Source organism: Lemur catta, chromosome 3 (genome assembly GCF_020740605.2).
Source record: "Lemur catta isolate mLemCat1 chromosome 3, mLemCat1.pri, whole genome shotgun sequence".
In the NCBI taxonomy this organism is placed as follows: domain Eukaryota; kingdom Metazoa; phylum Chordata; class Mammalia; order Primates; family Lemuridae; genus Lemur; species Lemur catta.
This window is the reverse complement of record NC_059130.1, coordinates 90,270,080-90,284,994: the sequence shown is the minus strand read 5'-3', so window position 1 is coordinate 90,284,994 and position 14,915 is coordinate 90,270,080. Positions and strand designations below refer to the sequence as shown.

Genomic DNA, 14,915 nt, shown 5'->3' with positions numbered 1-14,915 from the left:
ACTCTCAAACGCTCACTAACCCTGCTGGTTCCATCATCCCCTTGGTTCTAAGGCAGAATGTTATCTCTTGTTGTCCAATTTTGCCTTAAGTTCCCAAACCAAAGAAAATACTCTCTGACGAAACCAAACTGCTCAGTTTCTCAGTGGGCTAGATGTAGGCCTAGGGGAAAGAAAAGACCTTTTAATCCCATGGTCACAGCTTTGTTTGAGGGACTTGACCTTTCCCTAAAGGTGAGAGACAAAAGTCATCTTGACCCTCAGAGCAGTCAACCAAACCTGGTCACTTTCCCAGATTGACTCTTCCTCATAAGCCATCCTCCCCTCATTCCAAAGCACCTTCTAGGTAGCTTCCCCATTCCCCATGATTTAAAAACTTATTTCTCAGCAGACTAGGACACTTGATTCCAATGAGTGGACTTGGCCCTAGAATACAGACTGACATCCAGATTATCAGCCCTGCCACTGGCAGAGTCAAGAGGAGGCAGCACAGAGTTGGGAGGGAGCAAAGAAACTGCTTGTGGGACAGAGGGTAGAGGGGAAGAAGGGCCATTCATGGCTCATGGAGCAAAGAGTTCTGCTGTTCATTCAGGGAGTCAAAAGAGGAGGGCAGGAATTGCATTTGGAAAGGCAACAAGGCATCATTCAGGGAAATAAGGGAAAAGCCAAAGCAGAGTGGCCGGCCGCACCTACTCACCGGGACTGGTTATTGTCAGGAGGTCAAGCTGCCGCTGTTGCTGCAAAAGAAAACACATTGTGAGAACACTGATTTGAGCCAGAGCCAAATTCGTGCTCAGCAGGTCAGCGTGGACATGCAAACCGGATGCTCGGATTCACAGCAGGGTAAATTACATGGAATGTGGTACTCACTCACAATTCTGCAGAGAGGCATTGTGCTTTAGAGACGAAGGGGACTGGAAGGGCTTTTTGTCTTTGGAAGCATAGATGATTAGAGCTGAGTGGGTCTTAGAGGTCTTCCAGTCAAATCTATACCATACTTAGGGAAAATGAGACCTCGAAAGGAATGTGGCTTACCTAGGGCCACAGAGAATGTCACTTTCCAGTCTGCCAGTCACAGGCTCATTCCTCTGTACCAGAGGGCCTTAGATTTCCCTTTGCTCACACTGGTTTCTCCGGTCGAGTGTCTGATACACTGGAAACCCTCTTTGCCTTGGGTGCCTGTATTATTGTCACACTCTAGATACTCCTTTCTAATCAAGATATTTCTGGGCCGGTTTAATTCTTGAACCTGCTCAGCAATGCTATAACAGTTTCAACTACTGATGATCACATCATTCCTTCTCTAACTGAATCCTTATCCCTTTGTACCACACAACACTCATACAAAATAGTATTTGTCTAGCACACTAAGCGATGTGAATGAGGCTGCTTGTGTTTGGAGGTTAACTAGACTTGGCTACCACAAAGACTGAGGTAATCAGTATCTCAGAAGACCTGTTCCCTATCACAGCACACTTACTGGGAAGCTCTGTCCTGGATTGGGTGTCATGGAAACCTGAGTGTACAGAAGTGGGCATAGGAGGTGGCAGTGGGGCGGCAGTGAGCAGCTCTCCTAAATACTCAAGTCAGGATTCCCTAAGTCCCGGTCTTCCTGCTGATCTCTTTCTCTTTCCTACATTTGATTTTCCCTAAGTAGAACTGGAAATCTGTATTTTTGTTTTTTTAAAAGCAGTTCCACAAACTCCACTTTGAAAACCATTGCTCCAGGCTACAAATTGCAGGAGCTTCTGATCACCTGATATTTCACACAGTGTATACTTTGCCATATTTTACCTCAACTGCATTTCCTTTTATGTCTTGCCTTTCTCCAAGAATGGCTTCCTGAAATTCTACTTATGTAGAAAGGGAAAGGAAGAATCATTTTTTGAGTACCCAATATAGGCCAGGCACAGTAATATATACTTTGATGTATCATTTCTTTTTATACTCCTGGCAATCCTATAAGGTAGGTATTATACAGGGGAAGGACATGACATTCAGAGAGGAGAAATTGTCTGCCCAAGACAACATCTTCATTAAACAATAGGGCCAGGATTAGAATTCAGTCAGTTCTAATCCTGGCTCTAAAGTCCAAAATATGACAAGGCATATATTAATAAATCATTTAGCATGATGCTTGATAACTAATAGGTTGTCAGTAAAAAGAGCTATTTAGTATTGATGTTGTTATTGTTATAGAACATCTGACCCTTGGTTTATGTATAAACTGCCTCTTCCCTTTTCATGAATTATGAATAGTTATAGTTCAGAGGTCACTGAGTTTGACCTATCATTGGGGCAGGAACCCCCTCTGCAATGTCCCCATTAGATATATGAACTGTTTCTCTTTCATCCCTTTTCTTGATAAGGAGCTCACTACTTGTTATTGTTTAGACACCTCTACTTTCAGACAGGTGAAAATCTGCTTCTTGATGATGTCACCACTGTTTCTAGCCACCTTAGCTTATGACAATAGTTTGGAGAGCTGAAGATCTGTGTCTTCTTCTCTCCAGGCTAAATATTCCAAATTCCTTTGTCCTTTCCTCATAAGACCTGGTCTCAAATCTCCTTGTCCTCAGGGTCACCCTTGTCCTACATTTAACTTTCATCTGTCTCAGTCAAAACCTCCTTAAGATTTTTCTACCTCTCCCTTCAGTGACTTCTCATGGGCCTAAAAGCAAGTCTGTACCCTTTCAGGGCCTTCTCAATCACACATACTTGTTCTCCTGCCAGCCCATAACTCATTCCAGTTGACATTTTTGAGCAAACAATGCAACTCCAAGATGTCACTAATCTACATAGTGAGCACATATCCTCATGCTGAAATGAAACACACACTCGCACACGCGGGGTAGAAGGAATGCTGGAGCCAGACCATATTCCTTCCTAAACACAGAACCAGGCCAGTGGGACAACTGGATCAAGCTGCCTTTGCCAGGCCAACCTGTGTAGCTTGGTGCTTTCCTCATATAAGAGGGGAGAATCCATTGCGTCCTTTTTTCATAAGCTTGGCTTTGTGATGATCACAGCTGGTGAAGGTGGTTTATTTATCTGAAAAGTGTCTACTTCCTAATTAAGAGCTATTGCTAAATAGTAACTTTGTGTCCAGGGTCCTATAGAAAAAAAAAAAAAAAAAGGAAGAAAACTGGACAGGAGTCAGAGAGGCCTGGGCTTGTGTTTTGTCTCTTCTATGTCATTTTGGATAAATTACTGTATGTCTCTGGCCTCAAACTTCACAACTCTAAAATGAGCATGTGAGACTGAAATGCCAAAAGTGACTGAGTCTAGTGCAGCCAGGTACTGTGCTTGTGGGCTCCCTCTTCTGGTGTAGAGTTCCCTGAGAACCCCTGCAGCCAGGACACTGGGGGCTTGAAGGTCAAAGTCAGAATTTAAGAGGGACCACATTTTAAGCTATCGTCTCACATGGCAATTTTCTGTGCATGTGTGAGACTTTCTCACTGGATGAGAAGCATCTTAAGGGCTTGGAACATTTATTATTTATGTTAGTAAAATTAGTCCACAGCACAGAGTAGCCCTCAGTAAGTGTCTGCTCAACTCAACTGAACTAATCCCCAAATCCACATTATCCTTTCAAACCTCCATATCTTGCTTATCCGTCTGCTCTGTCTACTCTCTTGTAATCTTCCTGGATATCTCTCCTCACTTCTCAAGACCTGCATGGAGCCTTCTCTGAACACCAATTTCCAAAACTAATCCCCTTCTCTCCCTTCCTCAGAGCAGACTATTTCACACTTTGTTCTTCAAATGCATCTTGTAAAATCTACCTTTTCTATCATGCTCTGTCTTCATTGTCTGTTTCCTTGTCTGTCTCTCTCACTAGGCTCTTACTCGAGGATAGGATTATGTCATTTCATCTCTGGGCTTCCAGTGCTCAGAACAAAGGCCTGGAAGGAATGTTTAATGTCATCTAGTTCAAATGCTTCAATTATTCGATTCTTCCCTCTGCAACAACTCTGTTAATTAGGAATTAATCAGCATGGAAATTTAGCAAGCTCCTTGTTTTCCAAGACTTTTCCTCTGCTACATCTGTGGGGTTTCTTGCCTTTATATTTTTGATCCTACCATTTCTGCAGCCAGCAATACTGTCTATTCACCTCATCTTGGGAGAGCTTCCTTCCTTTACTCCTGCCCACAGGATTGCTGTCTCTCCTGGAATCCTACATTTCCTACTGTCTGTACCACTTCTCTGATGATAAATTAAATCTAACCTAGTGACAAGTCCATTTAACCTACAGTTCACTAACATATGTGTGCACCACCTAGTGGCACAAACAGATAAGTGGAGGCTATTGTTTTAACCTGTAGCTCTTAAGATAGGATTGCAAAATCTTCAAGTTCTATATGCAAATGAAAACAAAAATGTATGTTCCAGAATGACTCTGCAACAATTTTTAGCTGCGAAACTGGAGTATTCAAATAATTCCCTCAAAGTCCTTCAAAAATAAAAGGAATGAAATGAAAGTGAAAATTTTTTATTACTAGTCTGCCTAGCATAATCATTTGAGATTGCCAATGGATGTTGAATTTATAAAAATAGGGTACATGGTTTGTGGAATCTGAAAAATAATGTACAATCAGTTATATACAGATGGACCATGTTGGAAATAAAGAATTACCAAATTATTATAATCAGTTGCCACCTAAGAGGGACAAGAGCCTTTTATATGGAGATGATACATTAACTGCACGGAGGGTAGGGTATGCAATATTAGGTGGAGGAAATGAAGTCAGCAAGGCAGGTGGCAGGTTTACTGGGCAGACAGAGCCTGCTGGCTATTGAACCACTAGCTGACCAACCACTACAGTCTAAGAAAGGCAGAACCTTCACATGTGTAGGAGTGGTTTTGTGTGTGTGTGTGTGTGTGTGTGTATGTGTTTGAGGAGAGGAAGAGGACATTCTTTTGAGGCAAAGGAATTCTGCACCTAGATGGAGGAAAATGTGTCCAAGTGTGCCTGAGTGGTATTTCATGGACTCCTGAAGGAGTGTGGGTATGCCAGGGTTGGGGTCAATCAGGAGTTGGTATGTGGACACCTGGCTATGTGTGAATCCTGCATCCAGCCTCCCCTGGTAAACCTGGTGCCCCATGGACATTCAGAAGAAACCCATCTCTGTGCATAAACACCATGTGGTGAATGCTGAGTATGACCTCATAAATATGACGGAGGGTGGGGGTTCTAAGGTCAAAGGAGTAATCTCTGAATTGGCCACCCAGGGATTGCCTGAGCATCCCTAGTGGATGTGCAAGGAATTGTCTACCGGCATCCTTGCTCCAGGAGTTATCCACTCTTCCCCCATGCATCCAGTGGATGCTGTCTTGTTAATACAATGTCACCCAACCTCTGGTGACAGTGGACTGCCCCAATGCTGGAAGTACTAAGAGCTGGGCTAATTAAATACCTTACCCAGGAATGTTGGACCTGTCGTGGGTTCAGATAGTCTCAATGAAAACTATGCCTGCCTTAAGTTAAAGAACCTATCTTTAAAAATTTGTAATTATGAAAATAACACATGCTTATTTTTGTCATTTTCAAAATTTCCAGAAAATTCAGAGAAAAGAAAAAATTAGTGAAATCCTATCACTGAAAGAGAACTGTAGTTAATATTTTGGTGTATTTTCTTACCATCTTTCTCACTATGTATGCATATTTAATGAGATTGTATTTATATATAGTAAATGAAAGTACCTTTTAATCTTGTGCAACATTATGTTACTATTTTTTGTCCCAGCCTGAGTTTTTGTTTTGAAGTAGAAGAGTATAAATCACATATATTTATGGTCATAATTAATATGTTTGATATTACTACTGTGATTTTGTTTCTAATCCTTTTCTTTTCAGGGAAGGTAGCGTAGCATTAATCAACAAGACACCAATAGGATACCACTTGGTTATTTTGTCACAAGGAGGCAGTTTGCAATGCCCAGCTACTGCAGGCTACTGATATAGATAAAAGCTTCTGAATCTGGGGACTCTTACAGGCAATGTTCAACTTGGAAGATACTTTCTTTTTCATATCTGAAGCCCCTTTGACAGCAGTTTCAGAAAGTACTTTGAAGAGAATTGGACTCAAAACCAGATAGACAAAAGTGTGAATTCTGATTCTATAACCTCTGAGCTGTGTTATGCAAAGCATGTTACTTAAGCCAGCTGGCAATTATGTACTCATCTGTAAAAAGGGTGGGAGAAACTAGGAGAAAACGGAAGAATCACTCTAAACGGAGGGCAACAGGCAGAGTGGGGAACACAATGTTTGAGAACTAGGAGCTCTGAGTGTTGGCTCCAGCTCAGTGCTGCCTCAGACTGAGCCTTTGGGCTTCTCACTATCTGACTTCCAGCCTTTTACAACAGCCTCTTAACTGGTCTCCCAGCTTCTAGTCTTGCCTCCTCCAGTTCGTCTTCCACATTGCAGCTGAAGTGAGCTTTCTAGAATACACATCTTTTTTTTTTTTTTTTTTTTTGAGACAGAGTCTAGCTCTGTTGGCTGGGCTAGAGTGCTGTGGCGTCAGCCTAGCTCACAGCAACCTCAAACTCCTGGGCTCAAGCAATCCTACTGCCTCAGCTCCCGAGTAGTTGGGACTACAGGCATGTGCAACCATGCCTGGCTAATTTTTTCTCTATATATATTTTTTAGCTGTCTAAATCATTTCTTTCTATTTTTAGTAGAGACAAGGTCTTGCTCTTGCTCAGGCTGGTCTCGAACTCCTGACCTTGAGCGATCCTCCCACCTCAGCCTCCCAGAGTGCTAGGATTACAGGCGTGAGCCACCACGCCCGGCCTAGAAAGCACATCTTAAAACTTATCAGGGTTCCTATAGCTGCGGTCTCCAATCCCCTGGGTTGTGGACCAGTAGTGGTCCCTGGCCTGTTAAGAACCGAGGCACACAACAGGAGGTGAGCTGCGGGCAAGCAAGCGAAGCTTCATCTGTATTTTTTTTTTTCTTTTTTTTTGAGGCAGAGTCTCACTCTGTTGCTCTGTTGCCCAGGCTAGAGTGAGTGCCGTGGTGTCAGCCTAGCTCACAGCAACCTCAAACTCCTGGGCTTAAGCGATCCTACTGCCTCAGCCTCCTGAGTAGCTGGGACTACAGGCATGCGCCACCATGCCCGGCTAATTTTTTCTATATATATTTTTAGTTGGCCAGATCATTTCTTTCTATTTTTAGTAGAGATGGGGTCTTGCTCTTGCTCTTGCTCAGGGTGGTCTCGAATGCCTGACCTCGAGTGATCCACCCGCTTCGGCCTCCCAGAGTGCTAGGATTACAGGCGTGAACCACCGCGCCTGGCCAGCTTCAGCTGTATTTACAGCAGCTCCCCATGGCTCACATCACCACCTGAGCTCCACCCTCCCCACCCCACCCCCACCTGTCCACGGAAAAATTGTCTTCCATGAAACCAGTCCCTAGTGCCAAAAAGGTTGGGGACCACTGCATATAAGATAAGATCTAACCGTTAAGTGGCTCTTGGAGGGCATCCATAACCTGGCTGTGCTTTCCATTTTTTGTCCTCTCAGACTCTGATCTCCAGCCATAATGAACCACTTCTGGTTCCCAAATTTGCAGTGCTTTCATCTCTAGGCCTTTGCACATGTTGGTTCTCTACTCAGAATAATAACGCTATACCTAATTTAAATTGCCTAGCTAATTCCTTCTGGCTATTTGGCTCTTAACACACAAATCCCCTCTTCTGTAAAGCCTGTCTTACCCTGCCAAGGCTGGAATGGATCTTATCCTTGGCCCCCCGTCAATATTCCCCATCAGAGCACCATCACATTGTATTTCCACGGACTGCTTGCTCCTCCATCCTCTCCACTGGTTGCGTGAGCTCCCTGAAGGGAAGGGCTAAAGCCCTCTTTATTTCTCTCCCCTCAGGGACTAGCCCAGCACTTGCCCAATAAATGATGCTCAATAAAGATTTGCTGATTACTTGTTACCAATATGACAACTAGACAGGATCCACTGATCCCCTTCCTTTCCAATGGACGTGCATACACACAGAACATTCATGTACTGCCCACATAATTTTCCTCAAAACCCTTTCTGTTTCTGTCTTGGGGACCCAGAGATTGGGCTGCAGAGAATTTGGCCTTCTTCATCTGAATGGGTAATTATGAAGCTATGGTTAAAAATGGACTTCTCCTTTTGGTCACGACTGCATTGCAATTACCTCCCAGAATGAGAAGGGACATGGTGTTCCGGGAGCTCAGTGGCTGGTTTGATGTGTGGGGTTCTGCGTGGTAGAAGAGAATAGTCACTGATTATGTGTTCTGTTTTGCTTTCTGCGTTTCATGCAAGATAGCTATTTGGGGAAAAGTCAGTCTTTCACGGCATAGACTGGAGATGATTTAAAGAAGAGCACCAGTGATCCCTGTGGATTCCCTTGTGACTCCAGCAGCCAGCCTTCATGCAGAGGACCCAGGGATCGATACCCTCCTGAAATGGAGGCAAAGGGGCACAGGCACACATTTGGCTTCAGGGTTCAGGCCCTTCCCTTTCTGTAACCCCTCCCTTCCCTGTCCTGCCCCTTCTCTCCCCGAGTCATAGCCACTTTCTAGGCATCTGGGGATCTCGTGCCCCCTCCCTGCCCTATCCCCAAGCACAGCCTGCTCCAAGGAATATATCTCAGGTGGCCCTGGCCTCTCTTTAAACCCAGTTTCTAATCTCACTCCAGTTTAGCCTCCTCACTGGCTGCAGGATTGATAATGCTAAAATCAAATTTGCTCCTTTCTTCAAATAGTTTAACAACTCCCATTGCATTTTTGACAAAGACTAGGTTTCTTAGCTTGGCATCAAGGAGGGTGTCAAAAATCTCCACAAGTTTTATGTGTTGTTTGAAAAAGCAGTTTTTACATTATGACATAACCTTATATTTGGAAAACAAACAAAAAATACCTATTATTTATAGAACCAAACTTCAGACAATAATTAGGTTGGTCAGTGTGATATGTAGAAGATTGACTCTGACCTGGCAGGAGGAAGGAGTAGGGACGTGCCTGTCACCTCTCCAAGGAAAAAGAACAGGGACCATGAAAGTTTGGGAAACACTATCTGAAGGCACTGAGCTCATGCCCATCCCTACTGAAGTAGGACACTGGCCTTCCATATGCTAGGCCATTCTGCACACTGCCACCTTACTGCTCTCAACCTTGGCTTCTGCCCTTGACAAGGCCCTCTTTCCACCTCTGCTCTTGCTGAACAACTGATGGGCAACACATATTTCCCAGATAGCACCTTGCCTCCACTACTCTCCATTTATCTATTTATTTCTTAATTCAACAAATATCAGTGGAGCATTTGCTGTGTATGTACCAGGCACCTTGCTGCGGATAGAATGAGAAAGACAATAGCCTCTATCTTCAAAGAGATGCTTTTTTCTTTTTTGAGACAGAGTCTAGCTCTGTTGCCCGGGCTAGAGTGCCATGGTGTCAGCCTAGCTCACAGCAACCTCAAACTCCTGGGCTTAAGTGATCCTACTGCCTCAGCCTCCTGAGTAGCTGGGACTACAGGCATGTGCCACCATGCCCAGCTAATTTTTTCTATATATATTTTTAGTTGGCCAGATAATTTCTTTCTATTTTTAGTAGAGACGGGGTCTCACTCTTGCTCAGGCTAGTATTGAACTCCTGACCTCAAGCGATCCACCCCCCCTCGGCCTCCCAGAGTGCTAGGATTACAGGCGTGAGCCACCGCACCCAGCCTCAAAGAGCTTTTAAATAGTGAAGTGGGGAGGACAGACATATTAATCAAATAATCCTACAATATGAATTAATTGCAAGTGTGGTAAGTGTGCCCAAGAAAAATATAGGGAAAGGTACTGTGATCAGTGTTCAAAGTATCCCCCAAACCTTACCCTGGCCCATTGGCTAATATCTGGATGCTATTCCCAAGCACCTCTCAATCCCACTGCCTTCTAGGGAAACCTGAACAGTGGCCAAGGCTCACCCTCCCTTTCCAGCACCTACCCCCATCAGGATAATAAAAAATGCATTAGCTTGTTACTCAGGGAGACAGTGAACATCACTCACGGCTGAAATAGAATCCCACAGCTAGGGTTAGAGCCAGTGGGAAGCAGAGTGGGGTAGCAGACAAAACCTGGGGCTGCACATGTGTGATTGCTTCACTATATTTTGCAGAGTAGTTTCTGCTTCTGTAGCTTTATGATATTGGAAAATCCAGGCATGCAAGTATCTTTCATCCCCAGGGAAACTTGAAGGAGCATCTTAGTTCAGCCTCTGGTGGCCTGCACAAAAGCAGGGCAAGTGGAAATGGAGGGGAGCATATGAAACTGCAAAGACATTTTGCAAGGAGAATTAACCGTAGCAGTGGCCGAAACAGCTGCCATTTGCCGAGCACTTAGCATGTGCCAGTCCTCACCACAACCCTTTGAGGCAGGCATTATTGCCCCTTTTTACAAATGAAGACACTGAGGCTTGAGAAGTTAGGTTACTTGCCCAAGGTCACAACTGCTAAGTGGAGAAATCTAGATTCAAATCCATTTTGTTTGCCCCTGAAACCTATGCTCAATTAGTGTGAGAGCAGTTAGTTGTGAGGGATGAGGAAAAAAATCTTGGCTGATTCCCAGGTTTCTAGGCAGAGGAGCAGCATGAGCTGCAGTAGGGGACAGCACACACCTAGAACGGCCTCTGCACAAGGGCATGGGAGCAGCTGCAGCTCGAATGTGATCTTCGAGATTCTCTATTTACCTGTGCTTACATTTGATTAATGCTATTCTCATTACATTCTAAGCTCCATGACAGAAAGGACAGTGGTTAAGTCTCCCGGCAGAATGAGTTCTGTCTAAATATGTGTTAAATGATTGAACACGGAAGCCTCCATCGGGTTCCTAAAGAGGAATGAATAAACAGTTGGAACCCTCACTCCTGCTGGAGAGAAATAACACATGCCTCATCCTCAAATCCTAAACAGTCACATGTGGGCTTGTGCTGGAGAACTCCACCTTCCTTCATTCTGGAGGAAAGACCCAGGCATCAAGAGACAGCAAGAGGAAGGCTGTTCCAGTCATGAGTCAGAAGATTACATGCCAGGATAGTAATGGTTTCTTCCCTACTCTCTGCTCTAGCCAAATGAAGCCGTGTGGGGACCTGAAAGAACAGACATGGTATCTAAAGTGACAGTGGGTAGAGCTCCAGGCAAACAAATGCCCACCCAGTGCACCCATGGGCCCCATAGCATCTAAGCGTTGATTACATAATGTGTCTCACATTACTGTTAGATGTTTACACGTTGGTCTTTTTTTCTTCTACCTCTTCTCTCTCCATCTCCCACTCTTTGCCTTCTCCTCCAAGGTCAGAAACTGAATATTTTTCATGCATTTGTACTCTTCCTATACCTTCCCTGATAGGGCCTTGAGAATTTTGTTGCTGATGTGATATTTTGGCTTATTACCAGGGAAAGTCCCATGATTATAAATTATTTTTATATGTTTTGAATAAGTCAAAACATTTGTAGAATGAAACTTTAGAATTAAAAAGGCTTGCCTTTTAGGACTTCAAATTATACTTTAAAGTTGTGATTGCTCTTCATCCTTAAGTGTGTCAAAAGCCAGCATGAGAGTGAGGCTACCCCATAACACAGCTTGTTGGGATGTCAGAGCAAGGTGCTTTGGAGATAAACTAGTTCAACTGCTTTATTTTAAAGAAAAGTAAACTGAGGCCACAGAGAGGAAGCCACCTGCCACAACTGTTCTGTACTGCTCACTTTTCTGTCTTCATCAATAGAGTGGACAATGGGGATTTATGTCCATATCCCAGTGCTTAGGAAAGCACAGATGCCCAGAAAAAAATTGCTAAGGAAAGCAAGGTAGTGGGGTGGGGAGGGAGAGGCAGGGGAGGAATTTAGTTAGTAATTTGCCCTGAGTTCTAATGTTATGTTATTTATTTGATTCCAGTGGTTTTAACTGAGGAATTATCAAGAGAGCATCCTTTAAAAGGTAGTCATTGAAGCAGCCTCTGAAGGACGGGAAGTATTTTACTTTTCACTGAGGACGTAGGTTGGACTTTTAAGAAAGAATAGAAGAGGAACCCACATGGGTGATGAGGCCCTAACTACCCTCTGTCTCTGGGAGCTAATGAGTCTGTTTATGCTTGACATTCAGTTCTTAAGACGACTATGGCATCTCCCTGAAACACTGCAGTCTGTGTGTTTCTTTATATATTTAGTTAGTTAATATATAATATATATATGCTAATTCCAAAAAAGAATTTGAAGAAGCTTACAATAAAAGAAATACAACAAAATAAAAAAACACATAACTAAAGACATGGAAAAAAGAAAAATAAGGATAGGAGAAACTAGATGATACTAGGTGTGAAGTCATAACTCCCAATTCATATCCTTTGATCCTTAGAAAGGGTGTGTTGAGGCCTATCGGGTGGTAGGACTTACCCTGGCTCATGCAGGGACATACCAGCAGACCAGACTGCCATGCTGCTTTTGAATAAAGGTTAGGAGCACAGAGACAGGGGACATGCGATGGCAGTGACAGCAGTGGGGACAGAATAAGAAGCTCTGGGTCTGGGCCATGGATCAGAGCAAAGAACGGAAAACAGGACCAGTCGTAGCTCACAGACTCATGAGTGGTAGAGCCCTTGAACAAATGACTTTGCCTCTCTCTCATTTCCATGCCTCTAAAATGGGCATAAAATTTTTTAAACTGGACATAATTTCATTCAGAAGTTTTATACTACAACAAACATTATTATAGTATGGGATAGAATATAAAATTCATACTCTTTTTTTAAAGACAAAACATGATAAACCATGAAAGCTTCAGATTTTTTTCAGAGTATCACGGCCAGTCTCTGCTTACATGGCTGAGTTCAGAGGCCGTGGCTGCTAAAAAGATCCTATTACACTCAAGTAAGTGTTCAATAAAGTCTTTTTTGTTCCCATTCTCCTTCATATTTAGCAAGTGTGCGAAGTTGTTCATAGCAGCTCCACACAGAACTGTGGTAAGGACTAAATGAAATGTTCGATTGGAAACACCCGGGAGCCAGAAACTGTGTGTTCTGCCCCCAGCTTTGCTACTTAACTAGCTGTATGAGCCAATAATTTACCTTCTTTGAAACTTTCTCTACCACACACTATTTAAGTGACCATGGCCAAATCAGTTAAGTACTTTGTAAAGCAGTTAGCCTACTAGTAAAACAGTTAGCCTAGTGCTTGACATATAAATTCTGGGTAAATGGTACATAGTCTGTAAGACTTTTATTTTCAATCCAAGACCCCTTTCTTGGAAAGGCTCTCCTCCCCTCTTCCTTCATATATGACTTCTCTCAAACATCACCACCTCCTGGGAGCTGCCTCTGTTTTCCCAGGCTGGGTTAGGTACCTCTTCAAGGCTCCCTTAGCACCTTGTACTACCCTTGGCCACAGACGTTATCACTGTGTGCTGCAGTTATCTGTCTGAGTCATCTGTCTGTGAGTTTTTGCAGGCAAGGACACTGTGTGATTCAGATCAGTATCTCCAGCTCCTACCACTGTACTTGGCACATAGCAGGCCCTCAGTCATGTTTGCTGAATTGCACAAAACTGTGGAGTTCCTGTGAAAAATATCACGACATTCAAGATAAAACTCTAGCACTGAAAGTGATGCAACATTAATCTGTGTTCCTGCCCAACCAGAGTAATGCCTCTGCACAATGTCAGAGTTATATTTAATATATACTGCAGGAAGTACAAGTGCCAGGCCAGAAAAGTCTATTTTCTACATTTGACTGGCTCATGGAAGCTCCATTCCATACTGATCAACCACGACTTTCCACAAGAAGTTGCCAGCTTGATTGTAGGGAAAGAATCCAGATCTAATTGTTCTTTGTAAGCCTGGGACAGAAGGTATTGTTGCTTGAAAAATGGAACTGTCTAAATTAATTTTCCTGAAACAAACATCTTTGCCAAATAAAAGCAATGCATAATAACAACCCATAATTAAAAGCAAAATGATACCTTTTGTTACGTGGGGAAAGCAAATGTGTTCAGCACAGAAAAAGACCAAAATGTTATTTTCTTGGAACTCGAGGGACACATCTTGAAGTCTGATGAGAAGAGTGAGAGTGTGCGTGTGCGTGCATGCATTTTAGGAATAAAGTAGGGTGGGGGAGATGTCTCTTCATGTCTTTCTTATTCTTTTTTTGTTATTGAAAAAGAAGTTTTGAAAAACAAGCATGATTTATCTCTGATTTCTCAACAATTCAGCCAGAATATTCTAAAATTACATTATACTTTTCATAGACAGGAACTGGGAAAGTAAGGTGAATTAATATTTATTGAACTGCCCTTATTTTCCCTTGCCTAATTTTTCTAACATATTTTTAATTCATTTAAACTTTTTTGATACATATATCTTTGTAAACTGATTAATCATTTCCAGAAAAGAGCTAATTAAGAAGTAAAAATCTTATGTTGAACATCTACCATGCAAGAGGTGCTTTATTTATGTTTATTCATCTTGTCCTCACAACAGTCTCATAATGCCAGTATTTAACCCCATTTCAGAGATGAGGAAAGCAAAGCTCAGAGAGGTTACGTAAATTGCCCTAAGTCACACAGCTAGTAAGTGACAGAGACAAAATTTAAACTAAGCTTTTTTTTTTTATTATTTCAGCATATTATGAGGGTACAAATGTTTCGGTTACATATATTGCCTGTGCCCCTCCCTCTCCCCTCCCTGAGTCAGAGCTTTAAGCGTGTCCATCCCACAGATAGTGTTCATTGCACTCATTATGTATGTATATACCCATCCCCTCCTCCCCTCTCCCATCTGCCCAACATCCAATGAATGTTATTCCTATATGTGCACTTAGGTATTTGTCAGTTAAAACCAATTTGATGGTGAGTACATATGGTGCTTATTTTATCATTCTTGGGATACTTCACTTAGTAGAAT

At 42.9% G+C, this 14,915-nt stretch overlaps 1 protein-coding gene across 1 annotated transcript in view; it reads right to left on the bottom strand.

Moving 5' to 3' along the window:
* Positions 1 to 14,915, bottom strand: part of AGBL4 (AGBL carboxypeptidase 4) — a 1,191,358-nt gene that overhangs the window by 314,675 nt on the left and 861,768 nt on the right. Inside the window, 1 exon segment of the mRNA XM_045546549.1 lies at positions 695 to 734. Coding sequence (XP_045402505.1) covers positions 695 to 734 — 40 coding nt within the window.